The sequence below is a fragment of the Megalops cyprinoides genome, chromosome 10 (genome assembly GCF_013368585.1).
Source record: "Megalops cyprinoides isolate fMegCyp1 chromosome 10, fMegCyp1.pri, whole genome shotgun sequence".
NCBI lineage: Eukaryota > Metazoa > Chordata > Actinopteri > Elopiformes > Megalopidae > Megalops > Megalops cyprinoides.
The window spans coordinates 17,770,752-17,790,074 of record NC_050592.1 but is presented as its reverse complement, the minus strand read 5'-3'; the positions used below and the strand labels follow the sequence as shown (position 1 = coordinate 17,790,074).

The window sequence follows — 19,323 nt, the reverse complement described above, 5'->3', positions numbered from 1 at the left end:
ATACATCACACCAACAGGGAACGCCTAATCTCACAATGCAACGTACACTCACAGAAAGGAACCCCATCAAATGTGCAAATACAGGGTGCAATTTATTAGTGGCAAGTCCAAAGGATGAAGGAATTCATCAGAAAAGGGTTTGATCAGGGTTTGGCATACAAATGTTTCTGACCTAATTGTATAAAGTATACAACTATAATTTTTGTGAAGCTAAACATATCTGTGCGAAGGTCATTATAGAAATGCTTAACATATACCGTACAATTCAAAATGTTACGTATAAGGCTGATGTAGTTGGATCATTGTATTATCATCTTGAGGTATCTTCAGCTCTGATTACCGCTATCACCAATCTCTTGGCTCTGAATCCAGGCAAAACATCCATATTTAAACTCAGTGCAGCGCTTGTAATACATTACTTATTGCTCTCATTTACATGTACTTATTGCGGTTGCACATTGGGTGCACTTAATCCACACGGTTGTTTATCATTCATTACAACAATTTCTCTCGAGTGTTAATTACGAATGAGGATAAAGTAAACATGGGGAGAGGTGTCTGTGGTTAAGTGCCCACAGTAAAGAAGCCTCACGCTCTAAGAGGGAGTCCTTCTGTGGCTTCCATCCTGGCCAAGTCTGATTGAGGACAAAGGGGTCACCGTGCTGCTCTGCAAGTGAGTTCTTTATTCCATTGGAGGTAAATGCAAAAAAAGAACAATCAGATTCACATTCCTTTTCCAAAGTAAACAATTCCAGAGACTTATTCCTTTTCATTTTTTATCTTCACAATGCTCAGGGGAAGTGAAGACAGCCACCTTCAGCATTGCATATGTACAGTACATAGCATACTGAAGATGGTTTAATGCCAAAACATCTATCTTCACTTCCCTTGTGCATTATGGAAAATAAGAAATAAAGCCAAAGAAAACAAATCTCCAAGCATTTTCTTCAGAAAAGGTGCCTGAATCTGGTTTGTTTTGGAAGACAGAAGTAGCTTTTACCATGTGATTACATTAGCTTACAGTCTGTGATTGCAAATGACATTTTAATACTAATTATCATACAGTGATGAGCCAAAACATTATGACCACCTGCCTAATATGCTGTTGGTCCTCCGTGTGCTGCCAAAACAGTGCCGACCCGCAGAGGCCTGGACTCTACAAGACCCCTGAAGGTGTCCTGTGGTATCTGGCACCAAAATATTAGCAGCAGATCCATCAAGTCCTGTAAGTTGCGAGATGGAGCTGCCGTAGATTGGACTTGTCCGTCCAGCACATCTCACAGATGCTCAATCGGATTGAGATCTGGAGAATTTGGAGGCCAGAGCAACACCTTGAACCCTTCATCATGTTCCTCAAACCATTCCCGAACAATGTGTGCAGTGAGGCAGGGCGCATTATCCTGCTGAAAGAGGCCACTGCCATCAGGGAATACCATTGCCATGAAGGGGTGTACCTGGTCTGCAACGATGTTTAGGTAGGTGGCACGTGTCAAATTGACATCCACATGAATGGCACGACCCAAAGTTTCCCAGCAGAACATTGCCCAGAGCATCACACTCCCTCCACCGGCTTGTCGTCTTCCCACAATGCATCCTGGTGCCATCAGTTCCCCAGGTAAACGGCGCACACGTACACGGCCATCCATGTGATCTAAAAGAAAACGTGACTCATCGGACCAGGTGACCTTCTTCCACTGCTCAAAGGTCCAGTTCTGATGCTCGTGTGGCCATTGTAGGCACTTTCGATGGTGGACAGGGGTCATCATGGGCACTCTGACTGGTCTGTGGCTACGCAGCCCCATACACAGCAGGGTGCAATGCACTGTGTGTTGTGACACATTCCTCCTGTAACCATCATTAAAATTTTCTGTGACTTGTGCCACAGTAGACGTTCTGTCAGTTCAGACCAGACGGGATAGCTTTTGTTGCCCTCGCGCATCGATGAGCCTTGGGCACCCAACGCCCTGTCGCCGGTTTGTGGTTTGTCCCTCCTCGGACCACTGTTGGTAGGTACTCACTACTGCTGACCGGGAGCACCCCACAAGCCTTGCCATTTCAGAGATGCTCTGACCCAGTCATCTGACCATAGCAATTTGGCCCGTTAAAGTCACTCAGGTCTTTACTCCTGCCCATTTCTCCTGCATCCACCATGTTGACTACGAGAACTGATTGTTCGCTTACCATCTAATCTACCCAGACCTTGACATGCGCGCTTGTTTGGAGATGATCAACATTATTTGGTTCACCTGTGAGCGGTCATAATGTTTTGGCTCATCAGTGTATGTTTATAAATGGATCATGTTTATGCATTGTCAACCCCTTTAGATGATGTAACATTTAGGGTATCATCACTCTCTACCCATCACTGATTAACAAATATTACTATGTTCAAAATTTAGGCTACAATAAACACAATAACACCTCTCTATTTCCTCTATTTCATTTCCTCTCTATTCAGGAAATGAAAACCACTATGTTATATTATGTGTTATTGTTATTTTTAATTCACTTCAGTATCTAATTGGTAAAATATCAGAATGCTTTCTCTAATATAATGGTGTCTCAGATGCTCCTGTGCATTTGACCAAAGTTCCACAGAATCCAGTTCCTCTTTGATAAATAACATGTGGAACAATGATACTATGCTTTCCTTGCAGTGAAAAATACTCCTGCACAATGAAATAAGTTCAAAATGAGCACTTACTACATGAGACGGGGACCGAGATGGACTGCAGCCCCACTGGGACAGAAACAGAGGCCCACCCAAAAACTGGAGCAATAAACTAGAGCTCCTCATTATAATGGGAATATTAGCTAACTTGTATGTCCACAAATGAGGAGAGTCAGTATTTCCAGCATTCAGCATCACAACAAATTATATGCTGAAACTACAGCAAAGGAGCATTACCCTGCCAACAAAGTCTGAGACACTCTTCTGATAATTTATTTTGTCTCAGTTCATGGAAAATGACTCTCTGAGGAGAATGTGTATCAGTGGGATACAAAGGAGAGGCACAAGAGTGATGGGAGAGTAAAGCACCATCAGCCTCATGATGTGTGGTGCTACCATGTCTGGGTGACCACTGTCTCACACAAACTAATCAGAAGCCTTTGCCACAGCAAAGTGCTATTATCAGTCAAATCTGGCAGATCAAATGATCAAATTGGTGAGTTACTAATACCACATAACAGTTTCATTTTTGGGTTCATGAAGCCCCACACACCTCTTATTAGAGAGAAGTCCCCCTGTGCTTTGCAGAGGCCTGTTATGCAGGCTTCACTTGGAGGAGACTGAGTTTCCTCTCAGTATAATCACTACGATCCATTGTGATCCTCTGCACATTCATAGACATGCTGTTCGAAACCACTGCCGCACCACACTTTAATCTGAGTCACCAATGGTCTGATCCATCAAACTCTCGCTGATACTGTCAGGGCCCTGGCAATAAAACCCTCTCTCCACTTATCAAAGATAATATCATAATAACAACAGACATTTCAGATATGAAACAAATGCCATAGTTTTCCATTTTTCAACGTACACATCATGCTAAATGTCAGATATAAAACATGAGTAAATATTGATAACAAATAAAGCAGCCGGTTTGTTCTTTTTCTTGAACTTTAGATTTTTGCTGTTGGTTTTTGATTTTCTTGGTAGTTTTTAGCAGAGAGTGGCTTGGTTCAGACCATAATGGATACAAGCAGCCGGAACGATAAACACACCATGCTAATTCTCCAATTCCAGCATAAACAATAAACCCTCCAGTGTTAGTCGTTTCCAAATGATGTATGAAGGGCTTATTCAAACCATGTCTGTTTACTGCTTTTTAGGGTATCAGTTATGAGGCAGCCTTTAATCTATTGTCAAGTACAATATTTGGTTAAACACAGACCTCCTAAGAAAGATAAATGCATCATGGGAAATCCTGGGAGAACTGGGAGTTTGTGGCGGGTCCAATAGAGCAAGGGGAGGAATGCATCACCATGGAAGGCCCATGCTTTGAGTGCCTCTCATCAAAAAGCCATCAACCAGTGGACAAAATTAGGCCTAATTTTTTTGGCTGAGTTTCCAAAGAAAAGCACACCACAGAGCCTGAAAGAACTCACTTTCATCAAAACAGCCCCTACTCTTCTACCATACCGTGGCAAAGGTCATAAAAAACAAAAACAAAATTAGACATTTCTGGTTTTAATATTTCCTGTCACAGTCAGAGAAAATATCTTAGGGGGTTGGTGACACTGACACTGTCTTGCAATCATTACAAAGGTGTTAAGGAAAAAAACTGCTATATTTGAAATCAGCCTATTGAAGTGTTATGCCACTTACAAATACGCCATCTGTGGCAATGACGATGGTGTCATAACAATCTCTGAATCATAGCAGCTGAGCCACAAGTTCACCACAAGAACTCCAACTCTGTTGAACATAAACTGTCAAAACATATACTTTTCAACAGATTTCACAGCAGCTTGGCAATTTACGAAATTTATGAAGATCTGACAACACATGACAGGTTTTAGATCGTAGATGAGAGGTTCTGGATTGCAAGAAACCATTGCCTTTTCAATCCTAAACAAACAATTAAACAACAAAGATAACAGTACATAACCACTGCTGAAAAAATAATTTGTGAGGGTAGACCTAAACTTTTTTACAAAGGAAATCATGTAAGGCACACTGCAAATGTTTAAAAAGACACTTTATTGGTATATTATATACACCAATTATTTATTTATTCATTTATTTTAAATTTATTTGAATACCTATGAAGTGTATTCTAAAGACAACCCATTCAAATATCTAAGTGGACACAACATAAAAAGACAGTCCTTCAAGCTAACATTGATCGTGAACAACATATGAACAAACAATACATTAACTGTATTAGCACACACAATACCTTATGCTTACCTTCAACAGAAACATCCCAACATTGTACTAAAGGTGCATATCGAGCCAAATAATGATCCACAGGAGTTACCTTGCCCCCATTATCCTCAGTAATCCCCCCGCTCCCCCAAACAATGTTGACACTTAAATTTTCCCAGCATTCCACAAAGGGCCCTGTATGCCACATCTTTTCAGCAAGCTGGCAATCAAGAGGCGGGAAATACACCGAAGAGGCTGAGTGGCACTCCTGCCCCTCAATACCAGTAATCCCCAGAAATATTCCAAACCTTCCCATTAAAGAAGAACCTAACCAACTCTTCAGGCCTTGAGACTAACTGATCCTGACAACAGCTTCCCCAGGGCCTTCAAGGGACAGTGGGCAGCACCAGGAAAGGGAAAGAATTAAGGTGAGTTGTCCTTTTTTTCCATGGGTACCTCCATTCCTTTCTGGAAAAGTAAAGCCTACAAATGAGAGACAGTGATTCCCAGGAATGTGTTGACCTAAAGCCAGGGCCCTGGGTCAATTGTAATGAGAAACTGTGATTACGGCAGCGCTCAGAGTCTGAGTCACAATCGCACATTTTGCTCCATGACGTGGGGTGGAAGTGATTACCATCGTTAAGACCGTACTGACATGGATATTTCCGCGCTTTTGAAATGGTCCGTCGGAGGATCATACCTTAATCAGATTGTGGAGATATTGGGCATGACACAGGCACCTTTGGAATGTAATCAGACGATTATATCAATTACAAATTAACTGAATTGTAATTGATCCACAGCCGTCAGGAATCCGGCTTGTGTTCATTGGCAGTCCCGTGAAGGACGGAACTAGATTCAAAACTACACCAGACCTTAGACTTGGAACGGCAAAGACTATCATACCAGCACAATGACCTCATTGTGGCAGCTCACCATGTTTTAATGACTAATACATATCCATAGGAAACCCTCATCGGACAGACAGGTTGTTGCAGTCACAAAAAAAGGGAAAAATGTCAAACAAGTTATGTGTAAGTCAGCGAACACTAAGCCTTTTATTTATATCAGTACATACAGACTTCTGTTAAGTGTTTCTCCAGTAATGGAATAGCCTGGTTGTTCATTTTGAGTCACTTGTTTTGGTTGACATTGTTATTTAATTAACAATCATTCCAAGGAATACTTCATTAATTATGTATCAAAATATAAATATTTCCTAGAACACTCCCCTATATTTTCCATGAGCAAAGATGTCTTATGTTTTATGGACTGGGATCAGAGGGGGATAAATATTTAAGTGTGTTTGAAGAAGGTCATTTGTACAGGAAAACTCTTAGCCATAGAGGTCACAAAAGTTGCTGTCTGATCTTAAGCTCTTCAGCAAACAAACAATAAGCTTCTTTATAGTCTGCTACACAATGGTGGAAAATTCTTAAATTCTGTTTTCAAATTGTTCCACAATAAGAGAGATATGTGTGCTTCACTCACTTCCCTCTGCCTATGGATAAAGGTCTCCACACAACAACCTGACAGCTCCTGTAGAACTAGAACTTTTTGACTAACTACACCAAAGTGCTGTGTTTCACTATAAAGTGTTTTCCACACTGTCCTTCTTTCTCTCAGCTTGGTTTCATTTCTCCCATATGACTTGCTAATATCTGCTCCACTCTGGTAAAATTCCATTAAATTCATTATCCAACCCACAGACCTGCCCAGAAGTCACGCGTTTCTGTTAATGACAAATAATGGCTTTCGTAAATGAAGGGAGCCTTCGGTTTGGGAGCAAAGATTGATTACTGTTCTATTACAGCACAAGAACAGCGCAGACGGAGCAGACTAAACAGGCAATGAGTCTGCTCAGGAGCAAAACAAACACTGTGGAACTGTAGATGGGAATGAAGCAGCTTTTCCAGTCTCATCCTCACAATGTAAGGCAAATGAACAATTTCAGGTCAAATGTCATACATACGTCATGCTCTGTGAGTAACTGATGTAATGGTGAGTCTATAATGAGATGTCTTTTCAAATTTAACTCAAATAGAGGAGCATTTGCTTGCATGTTTGTATCTGACCATTTACATGTAGGCCTTGTAAATGTGCTGTTTTCCTTTGTAAATGTTCTGTTTCTCCTATGTATTGAAAAGTGGAAACTCAAATGGTCCCATAGACACACCTTACTGCTCAGCCCTGCTATGGTCTGCACAGTCTGTACTGACCTAGAACAAATAAATGAAAAGATTATTGCTCATCAATAGTGGGCTCTTTTTTAACTGTTTATGCATTTTGGAATTGTCCATATATATAAGGCTTGTCTCACTAAGACAACCTTTGCAGAAGCACCGAGACCAGATGATTGGAATTCTACAGCGACACATGGGAAATGACACTAGACGACTACTAGTCATACAGCACACTACACTGGAGTGGGTGCTCATTGGAGGATAGGTACTTTTCCGATGATGTCATTTGAGCAACTTGTAGATGCCTGAGGAGTTGCAGGGTGCCTGAGTGAAAAATGTATTCCCACTGAAACAAAGCCAGTTTTCTCCACCATGGAATCCCAGTCATTGTCAACAAATGACATGGCTGGTTCCAAACCTAGGCTCTAGGGCTCAGCCTGCATTCAAAGTGAGCGCCTTGGCAACTGAACGAGTTGGATTGTTTTTGATGTTCGCTACAAATCTCAGCAAATTAATCTGCTTGTATTTTAGCTGTGTAGTACAGTACACAGATGTTTAACCACAGGCAACAATACCATTAAACACTGTTATGTCTGTATGAGAAATTTCTATACCCATAGGTTAGAGCCGGTGTTGTAGGACCCTTTGAGCTGATGAAAAACACAATGCACATTGACCACAGCAACACAGACCTGAACACCCGATGTTGCACAGTGGGAATGGTTACCAAGGAATTATCTCACATTTTGTGGCAAATCAACAGCTAATTGGACACGTAAAATTTCCCTCAAGGGACTTGTTATCACTACTAACCACAAAAAGTCTGTCTTTTTATAGAATTTGCCACACCAATAAGCATCAAAAAATACATCTCCATTACCAGGTTTTAAGATAAAGATTTAAAAATCCTGTTAAAATTCAGTAAGGGAGAAACTCCCTACCTCTGACCCAAACAACCCAATTAAAACAGCTGCCAGTGGGACATGAAGTAGGATTTCTCCCTTTTGTGAGAATGTTAAACTGACTTAATAACAGCTATTGGAACCTTTAAAAAAACTCACAGGAGTCAGCAAAACAGAAAGAATCCGTGATTTATTCCATGCAAAAAAAAAAAAAAAAAAACATGACAACCCAAAACATCAGATGCTGTTAATAGAAGCATGATGTGAAATAAACACATTTAAAGGGGGGAAAACGCAGAGTAGAGGAAACTAAGATCTCATTCTCTGACACTACATCAGACTGCTTATTGGTTTGTTGAAAAATGCAGAAAGTGCAGAGGGGTTCTGAACTTGTGTCATTAGAGCCCTCTGGGCAGAGTTACCCTCTCATTACCAATAATGCTTTGCTCCCCAATTCCTCAGCTTTTTTTCTCCCTGCACAGTGTATGGATTTAATAACACATGCATTGACGATGGGCCGTGCCAGCTGGCACGGTGATGCCCTGGCGGACGGTCTCCTCGAGGAGCGGCTCGTCATTCCCTAGACAACTCAAAAAAACTCCAGCACGGCAAATACTCCCTCCCATTTTCACTGCTGTTTTAAAGATGGGAAACAGAAAGCTCTCCGCCTCCAGAGAAAACAAAAAAGACAGTGGATACCATCGTACAGTATTCCAACCGTGATTGTTATAACCACGGACGTTTGTCTGCCTGATCACCAGCCAATCGGGAAGCAAGGTGAATTCCAGTCTGATGCCAAAATAAGCGTACTTGGACACTGCTGCATGGGTCAGGGCCTAGAAAGTGGACCAATCCATTCAGAGACTGACAGGAATCTCAAATGAGCTTCCAGAAGGCCTTTCAGGACATGATGGGCACTTCAACCCACTTTCCAGGGAAGTGAGGCCATTAGGGAGAGAAGGAGGAGTCCTTCAACCTGAACCAAAAGAGGTATCACTATATGATCACGGTAATCAAATGAAATTAGGGAATGCGGTACAGTGAGGTTTGTTTTTTAAAGCAGGAAATTAATACACATCCCTGAGGCAAAGGATTCCAAAACCTTATTTTCACGGAAAACAATGATTGCATTGTCCTGCTGCTAAAGTGAGAGTGAGAATATGACTGTGCAGCACAGGTTCAGACATCTGAACCTATTCTTACAACACTGCCACCAGTGCACATGTTCAATGCACTGAGTGGGCAGGCTTAGGATAACTCCGAAGTTGCGGTGACTGTGGGGGAGAGAAACAGAAGGGTTCACACAGGAACTGAATATATGTGCAGACTCTTACCCGCCATCTTCCTGAAAGCCTTCTAGTTCATCCCGCTGCTCTGCCAGCGTAGACTCGAGATCCAGGTAAGTCCCATTGTGTGACAGCTGTAGGGCACAGTCATCGAGCTGCGGGGCAGAGGACGACACCCTTAATTACCTTTTCACATTATTCAGACATTAGCAATGCACATCCTAAACATCCTGCTTTATGCAACGCGCATTATTGTCAAACCGAGCTATAGATTGGAATGACGTAAAAAAAGAATTATCGCATTTTCAGAGCACTTAAAATTAAAATTTTAAAATGAACCCTTTACTATGTAACATTTTACGCTTGTACTTTTTCATGCATTCTAGATGTGAACGCTGCATACCCTTTAAAAACACAATTAGATGAAATGAAAATGAATAAATAAATGGACAAAAGAAAAAAATAAATGGAGAAACAGCTGATTTTGTTCCTAAAGTAAGGGCAGATGACTCAGACTAATGCAGCGATGCATGACCGGAGCCCCACAACAAAGCGCCTTGAAGGAGGGGGAGAGGCAGCGCGGCCCATCGAGGGTATCTCTGGACCGGCCCAGCATGCCTCTGCTGGCGGCTCGGATGTTTGTTGACACTCAATTAAGATCAAATGATGGGATTTCAAAACCTCCCAGAGGGAGGCCACTGAAATTGTGCCGCAGCCCAGACAGTGTGATCAGTCAGTCCATAAGCCCCCAGCGCTGAACTGAACAGACCTATTTTACCCCCACCCTCCCCTCCCTGCAGGCATCTCTAAACTCCCCCAGCCACCGCTGAACTCCAGGCCTGGGACATGCCCCGGCCTCCACTAAGCTTTCAACAGGCACTGGAGTGATTATTATTTCATTTGGCAGTTGCTCTCATCCAGAATGATATATGGCTGCACCATGGCAAGGTACAACTGTAACTGGTCTTAACATTAACTGTACATCCAAGCACCAACCAGAAAAATAATACAGATTCGAGTGTTATGAATGAAATCAATGCTAAAATAGAAGGGTACAGCAATTGCTGCAGTGTACACAGTTACCATCAACAGGAACATACAGTGCATCATACTAACATACACACACAAAAACTGAAAATGATCTATGTGTTGCTGAGTGAAAAGTCTGTGAACGGGTGATGATGAACTGAAGGCAAGAAGAAGCCACTCCCTTGACCACCAGGACCCTCAACTGGATGCAAGCTGGGATGGGAAAACACAAGGGGACACAAAGGCAGGCCTGGACACCATTTACCAAGCAGCAATACTCCGAAAGAACTGAAACAGTTCAGTGGTACAGGCAGTGAAGCCAGCCAACATGGAATTGCAGTAGTCTAGAAGCGCACAAAGGCCTGTACCAGAAGCTGGGGTGAACAGTTCACTTGCACCATTATTAAAGCTTCAGCCCAAGTTTGGTAGGCGAAGTGCTGTTGGTAGGTGGTAAAAAGCCATAGGTGGTAGGGGTGGGGAGGATTTTTGGTTTCAAAGCTTTTTTTGCAAATCCTCCAAAATTGGCCCTTAAATTCAAATGAGACCCAGTGGGATGCCAGATCAAGCTGCCATGGAGTGAATTCCCTCTGCCCAATCCTGTTTAAGAGTGTTTAACCACAGCCATCGGCCACACCCCCAAAGCCAGACAGAGAAATGGTTTGGGAGAAGGAAGAGTTACATTGCTCAGCTTTTATTATTTACATATTTATATACTTTGCCCTCTTTTTAGTATAAGAGGGGGAGGGAGGGTTGAACTATGTTCATGTCCTCAAATAGTTTAGGAATTCTGCATAACCCCTGTCATGCTAATAATGCCAGAATGAATTCTCAATCTTTAAAGCAAGGGACAGAGAGGAGGTAGAGGAGAAAGAGGGTGGACAGAGAGAAACACAGAGGAAGAGTAGGGAGAAGACACACAGTGAAAGGGAGAGAGACATGCAGATACTCTAGATTTATTAACCAACTGACCCTGCTGCTCAGCCCTGTGACAGCCCCCAGCCCTGTTTTACCCTATAAGAAAAAAATCATCTATTTCACATGGTTTCAATACAGTACAGTGGGACAGAAGGAGCTTTCCCCTCGTCACCTAAAATAAAATCCCCAAAAGCTGTTTCGCAGCTATAAACTTGTGGCTTTTGTGTGCTTCATGGGAATTTGACATGAGAAATTGACATTACAAAAACATATGGTGTGTCCAGACGACATTATGTTTAGAAAATGAAATGTCTGCCTCTCTTAAACTGTGACAACGTGGTGCTATGCCCCCAAAATGAATACTGGTTTATGCCCTCTTTGTGCAAGAGATTGTAAAGAACTACTTTTGGTGTATTGCACATAGCTTTTTTTAAGACCAAGTTCCTTTACAGAAGATATTCCCAAAAAAAAAAAAATTTCTCAGTGTTTTACCATGGTGACATTTTATAGCGGCTGACCCAATAAAACACCACCAACAACCTTCTGATAAAAGAAATGTGTGAATGCTGTGGAATCACACATGATCCATTTTTGCAGAATCCAGATGAATCACATGAGACATACATGGTTTATTTTTTTCTTGCGCACTATAATGACAGCACAGAGGTTCTACAGTTTAGGAACTCTAGAATATTTCACGCCACATTCCTTCTTGCTTTACGTAAAGAGTTCTGGTTACTATTTAGATTGTTAAAGTTCATTTGGTTCAACTTTGTGTCCACTTTTGATAGAGCACTCATTGCAAAGTATAGACTCTTACAAATTGTCGGTGAGGACAGAGAATTCTTGGGCTAAAATGCTAAGGCTACAGAGAGCCCTTGTCAAAACAAGAATGTATAGGTTCAAGGTGCAGGGTGAAGGGACTTTGTGTGCAGATATCTGACGAAATCAACATAAGTGGTTTATGATATGTATTTCATATTAGGCCATATTTGGATGTAGACAGGTAAGTCTCCAGAGGGTTTGCCCACCTGGACAGGAGCTAATAGGAGCAAGGGGGTGAATGAGAGAAAACAAAACAGAACCTGTCTACTTTAACTGGGACGGACAGACAGATGGCAGTGGGGATGCTAGCTGTTTGACTGTGGGACTGTTTGATAAATATGCGGTTTGTTTTGACATTGCTCCACAGAATGAACAGCCCTCCAGACCACTGGAGGGGTTTGTCTTCTCCTCTGTTTCTGTCTCCTTCACATGAGGTTAATCTGACTCTCCTTCTGAGTCAGATTAACAATGTAATTCCCAGGTCTGCGTAATTAACACGTTCATAAAAACAAAGAGCCAAGAAAAGTTTTTCCTGTTTGCCTTTTTTTTTCCCAATAGCAAAACACAGTGGAGAAAATTACAAACTCTTATAAAGAACAAGGAACATGAAATCCAATAAATCTTAAAACCATCTTTCAAAATTAAAAAAAGCCTCATTGTTCACACTTGCATGTGGTTCAACATAAAAGGCGCTTTCTTCTCATGAATTAACAACATTAACAAAACAAAAAAATAAAAAAAAAACTGGGAAAGGAGCTTGTTAGCTGGTAAATACATTAAGGGACGTGCGGCTTTGATCCGCGCTACCCCTCAGTTTGTCTTCGGCTGCGCTGCGGTGCCCTGGGACTGAGTAATGTTTGAAGACTGAAACAAAACATATGGTCGGCTAGAATAACACTCGCTGGACTGCCGTGTCATTTCCTTTAAGGAGAGAAACTAAACAAAGCCACGTCTGATTCTACAACAACATCACCAACTCTGAGCCTCGTGTTCTCTCATGGCCTCAACCGAACCATAGGTAACTGACAGTTCTATCTCTTGAATTAGTATTTAATATTAACGTGTCACATTCTATTTAATATTGCCGACAGTAGGAACATTAAAAAAAGCATCAAAAGAAGCATACTTCTGTGGTTTTACAATCTAATATTAACCAGAGAGAGAATGAATATCACCTATAAATCGAATATGAAAACAACAATACAAAGTATAAGTGAGAGACCATTATTTTATTTTAGACTCTTCTGACCCCCTGCCACCCAGAAACAAATGAAGCTGCAAATGAGATTTTCATCCTCCATCACTGCACACATAGGTAATCCCAGAAAGTCCATACAGTAATACAGTTTTGCAGGGAGACACAAGCTGAAAACAAATGTTGAGACTTCCATTATTAGACTCTTCATTCTTCTGAGCAGGTGTGAATGGTCTGATTCTCAGAAGAAACCTGAGACATCCTAGGGCAATGCCAGCTCCTGAGGGAATGCAGAGGCAAGAAGGCCTGAGCTGGGGAAAACCCGGAGTTTACTGGCCAGCACCAACGTTTTATTTGAGATGCTTTTAAGTCACGGCAAACGCACTTCAACCAATTACAAGACTGATCTGTGACTGACAGAAAATGTGGATGTGCAGCCAAAGTTAGCCCAGCTAATTTTAGGAGTGGCCAGGGACCAGCATGCCTCACAGAGGTACAGAATGACACAGGAGCGACACAAAACCAGGCATGAAAGGGAGGAGACTAACAAGTCCTGCTGCCCTCCACAGTGGACTGTAATAGGGGGAGGGTTGAGGTAGGGGGGATTATTCAAGCTCTGTTGTTGGGGGGAGTGGACAGTGGAGAATTTGGTTCAGGGCAACACAACACAAGACTCTGGGATGAGGTTGGAAGCAGGCACTCAATGCTGAACGCACTGACTCCAGCTCCTATCAGTTCAATTCAGTTCAGTTCAATCTTTGCTGTCTCATTTTGTCTTTCAAAGAGAAGGACATGGAATAAAACAACTTACTAATGCATAAAACAGATCTGAAACACTGAACGGATCAAGGGTTACCAGACATGAGGTGTTCTACAGTACCCTCCTCCACCTCTCCTCCCAAAGGTGTTTTGTTTTTACTTCCTAAATCTAGGGAGAACTTGTCAAATGATTAGTGCAGGAAGATGGAAGAAACCTTTTGATGAAATTTTAACTGTAGAAGACAGCAGAAACCTTAAAACCATCCTGCTTGTGGGCATACACTACACATCTTTCACTTTTACACTCATAACAGTGTCGATGAGCAAGTGAGGTCCAGAGGGTGAGGGTAGAGCTTCCAGCAAGGTGTCAATACCATCTGCTTTGCATCACATGCCACACAGACTCAGAAACACTCCTGTTTTCATTCTCACATCTCTCGTGCTTTCTTGAGGGGTGCTATTGTCTGGCATTCCATCCTCCTCACAATGATGGATGGATACTAAGCTCCCAGTGTCTCTTATGCTTTGTGGGCCTGCATCTGTGATGTCAGTTCCTTGAATTAAAAGAACCAATTAGTTCTTCAAATACACATAGTCGTGTACATTCATAAACAACCACATATGTGCACCTGCGCATGCATGCACACGCACACACACACACACACACACACACACACATACACACACATACACACACACTATCTGCATGATTCTGATTCAGGGCTCTGTTTCATTGCTGCCTCGTATTTCCTCATAGAAAAATGATGCCCTTAATGACTTGCACAGCTACCTGAGTGGCGCAGTTCCTGCACAGTTTGTGTGTGTGTGTGTGTGTGTGTGTGTGTGTGAGAGAGAGAGAGAGAGAGAGAGTGTATTATACACATACACAGTTTATCCTGTATATTTTATCCATACATATTTATACAGTGTATATATTTTTCTGAATAAGAAAACATGCCTACGTGTCACTCTCGATTTCTAGGCCATTGTGTCCTTGACATGGCCAGAAAAAGCTCTCAGATTAGGTTTCTTTTCTGTCAAATTGAACCAACCGGACAGCAGAAACAAAAACACAATCTCAAACCCTAAAACGGGGACAGAAGTCACAGAAGTAACCGGCAATTACTGAGAATCCCAGAAGTGCAGTTCCTTCCCTGAGGTCAAAACTTGAAACCTTTGCCAGTGCGGAGCAACAAATATAAATCCCTGACACGGCCTCTTTTGGAACTATGGTTATATCAGGGCCCAGGATTACGGACTCATTTGGGGTTCTGCATAAACGACAGTTAATCCATGAACAGTGATTGTGGATTAACAGTGGCTCTGCTGCATCGCCCCCATCCATGATTTGAACCTGTGACCTTGTGGTCACTAGTCCAGAGACCAAACCACCACTGTACAGAGATGCCTAGCCACTCCCTGTGACCACAGAGTGCATAACTTCACTGACCATGTGAGCGCCACTGAGTGGAGGAGTAAAAATAAACAGCCCTTTGGAATAAACATCAGTCCCCAAAATCCCAACGCACAATCTCTTGCTCACTGTCATTGTGAGGTGCTTTTGGTTTGAGAAAAGCACCTCACAAACAAAATGCTTTTATCGACAGCTCTATGGAGAATCAGTAATTCAGCCTCTTCCTCACTTCCATTTCGGCATAATATTTTACTCTTTTCTTCCATTAAAGTACTTAACTCATTACAAAGCAGTTTGAGAACAACACTTTAGAACTGAAGTGCATTATTTTGTTTATATTTTTAATTATTACTAATTATATATCTATAAATGTTAAATATTATGTTTTATTATTGCTGAGACCCAGATTCAATCTAATCACCATGTGATTTTTCTTTAAATATGCATTCCATTTAAGCAAGTGTCTGTTTCTCATTTCAGGCACAAATCTATGAGTTTGGCAGCCACAAATATTAAGTAGAAACACTACATAAGAAATTAACGTCTTACTGAAATTTGTTACCTGGCAAAATGAAATGAGTGAGTTTGGCAAGGATAAGGCACATGGCAATTTGACTGAATGCAGGCCTGACTGGCATTTCCTGTTTAAAGCCTATACAGCAACTCAGCCTGCAGAAACTTAGCTCAGTGGAGATGATTTCATGCCACTCGGTCAAGGATGAAATCACAACCTAGGATACTATAAAGAGGAACTAAGACATTAGTATCAGCACCACACTACAGCGCTATGGCACCAAGTTACAGAGTTTAGGCCTAAATCAACCCAGAATGAGAACAAAAGGAATAATGGAGAAAAGACAAAACAAAGGTATGGTTCATAATTCACATGTATTATCTGACACCACTGAATTGCTCTGATTTATTTTGATGCCTCAGCATACTTCAGGTACACTTCAGCACTTTCCTGCTTATGGTGCGTGTGTTTCCTCTGGTTACATTGCTCTAATGATGACGTCTGTGGTCTCCCGTTCGAGACCCATTGGAATTAATCAGCCTCATTAGAAACCACCAGCTATGCAGAGCAGACCACAACTGCGCACTCCATCTTCTGTTCGACGTGAGGACCAGCCCGTGAGGGGATAAGAGGAGCCGGTCCCGGGTCCGAGGGGCTCTGGGCAGACGCCGTGAAAACGCACAGAGAGACTGGGGAACCAGCAAAACCTCAGCTCTGCATAACAATGTGTGCACAAAATCCAACCCGCACCCACAGACATGGAGGAGAGCTGACCTATATTTTACAGTATTTAGCATAACTTCTAATTACAGACCTCTGTAATTTCTCTAAAATAATGTGTAGACAAAAAAACAGTGTTCCAAAATAAGTGAAAGAGACAGAGGGACAGAGAGACAGCTCAGTGAAAGAGAGTCAGAGAAATGTACATTTATGTGTGTGTGCATGTGTGTGCATGTATATGTGTGTGAGTATATGTGTGCATACATGTGTCTGCATGTGTGTCTTTGATGTCTTCCTGTAAGGGCATGTGTGAGTTTGTCATTGTTCATGTGTGTGTGCATTTGCATGTGTTCCTGTGTTACGTCCTGGGCCACCACTGCAGTGTAGAGGAAGTCAAGGTGCCTAGAGCAGTATGTGTTGCAATTTGCTAATGGACTGAAGGGAATCCAGCACAGGAAAGCATTACATTACATTCATTTCATTCAAAGCTGTATGTCAGAGGAGATCCTGGACCCATGAATATACCTTAACTAAACAACAGGCCTATCAACCAATGAATGCAAATGAATAACTGCCTGTCTTTGAAAGTCAAACAACCTGTCTGAGAGCAACACTGCACTGCTCCTTATGCTGGGATACAGACCTTGCAGACACCTGGCTGGTGAAGTAAATTTCCAAACCATACTGTGAACAGAACAGAGTAAGCCCACACCTTTTGGTCTTGTTTTGTTTGCAACTGAATGCACTGTTTAAAAAAAAAAAACAGCGGAAAGCACTACTGGTTTCTTAGTACTGCACATTCACCAATGAATACAAACACTCAGCAAACAGTGAGATGTTCAGTCAGCCCCGCATAACTGTATACTGAATGAATGTATACTCCGTATTATTACACATTACACAGTTGGTGAAATTTCATCTTTATTTACTGTTGTTACTGTTGTTACTCTGCTTCAGTACACAACATCATGCCATCTTCAGCATATGCAATTATCAGGAGTCAACCGTGCTGTAGGCCATAGAGACTAAGTCAGCGTAAATGCAGTCTGACTGACTGATTTTGTCATCATAGTGAGAGAGCGCAGGTTCACCCCCAGAGTCCCTGGCCCTCTTGTCACATCAGACATCAGCAGACCGGCGCTAGCACTCTCCAGCTCCCCCAACACCATGTTTGAGCAAAAGGCTATTAATACCAGCCAGATCTGCAAAGGCGCTCATTCAATGTCACCAACTCCATGCACAGGCACAGGAGAGCAGAGCTACACTGCGGGCTATGTGTGCCTGTGTAGCTGAGTGGGTCACTGTGTCTTTCACTCAATAATCTTTCATCTGTCCTGATGTTTCTGTTGAAGTATCTGTGTTTGTGAGTTTGTTTGAGTGTGTGTGTGTGTGTGTGTGTGTGTGTGTGTGTGTGTGTGTGTGTGTATCAACCCAATCTCTTATATCCCTTGTATAAAACACCAAGACTGCACGGACAGATGCAATAACTAAAGACAATCTTCACATTCACCCGTTGAAGGCAGCTGGGTTCATGGGATTTTAACTGGGACATACTTCTCCAATCACAAACCCTGGATAAATTTCACCCTCCTTTGTGACAGAGACATCCAGCTACCACACTCTCGGACTGCTTCCAAATCAACAGTTCCAGCTGTTTGCTGCCTCTATCAAACTACACTGCAGAGGGGATATGATCGTCACTCTCTGTCATGGCAGTGCTAGGCATCTAAACATGCACTTTTCATTTGTCCTGTGGTTCCTAAAGATTACTGCTTAATTACCGTTGGTCTGGGAGACAAATCTTGTGTACACAGTAAAGACTGCTAGTGTTTGTGTGTTTTCCTTTCAGTCAGGTTTTTTTCCATCCCTTTTCCTAAATCAAGGGGACGTTGCTGTCCCCACTGTCAGGGAGACGGGCCTCAAAACGAGAGCCAGGCCCTTGTGGTCTTCCACAGCATCCGGAAGGTTCCGTGACTCATCTACCCAAGCTGTGCCGGGAGATGACAGGATCAAAGCCCATCTATCTGACAGAATGACAAAAGACCCAAATTAACTTTCGATTTGGACCTGCGTGACTTTTCAACCACCTAAAATACACGCTCAGTGCAAACCAACCAATGGAGCTGCACCTCCAAAACGGATCACATGTTCTGCGTTGTCCATAAAAAAACCTATTTCAAGTGGTTCTTATTAAAAGGCCGAAGCCTTTTCTGAAGATGTGAACAATGTCCTCTGTAATAACAGTGGAACAACATTAAAAAAGGTTTCCCAGAATTCCTCAAATAGCCAGCAGCATGCATTTCCGACAGAATCACGAAAGAAGTTCAGAGAAGCTATTTTTTTAATGCTGATTCAGTGTTCACATTACTGTTAAGTGTCTCCAGATAAAAAGCATAAATACTGAGCTCCGAGAGGGGAGAAAGCAAGTTTAATTGAATCCATTTAAGGCAAGCTGGCAGGTGGAAGGTAGCAGAGTCACGCGGAGCAGATAAAGCTAGTTGTCCAGTCCAGCCACTCAAAACATTTCCTCTTCCAACATTTTTACTACAGCTCCTCAGGAATGATGGAGAAAAATGAGTGCAGCCACAGGCACTAAATCTCTACTCTCTGTCAAAAGATTTGCCATGTATGGCAAACAGGGCAAGGTGAATGTGTGCATATGTGTGTGTGTGTGTGTGTGTGTGTGTGTGAGAGAGAGAGAGAGAGAG

At 42.2% G+C, this 19,323-nt stretch overlaps 1 protein-coding gene across 1 annotated transcript in view; it reads right to left on the bottom strand.

The window, feature by feature from the left end:
* Positions 1 to 19,323, bottom strand: part of fhod3b (formin homology 2 domain containing 3b) — a 179,264-nt gene that overhangs the window by 155,752 nt on the left and 4,189 nt on the right. The window contains exon 2 of the mRNA XM_036538550.1: positions 9,293 to 9,399. Within this exon, the coding sequence (XP_036394443.1) occupies positions 9,293 to 9,399 (107 nt within the window). The remainder of the gene's footprint in view (positions 1 to 9,292; positions 9,400 to 19,323) is intronic.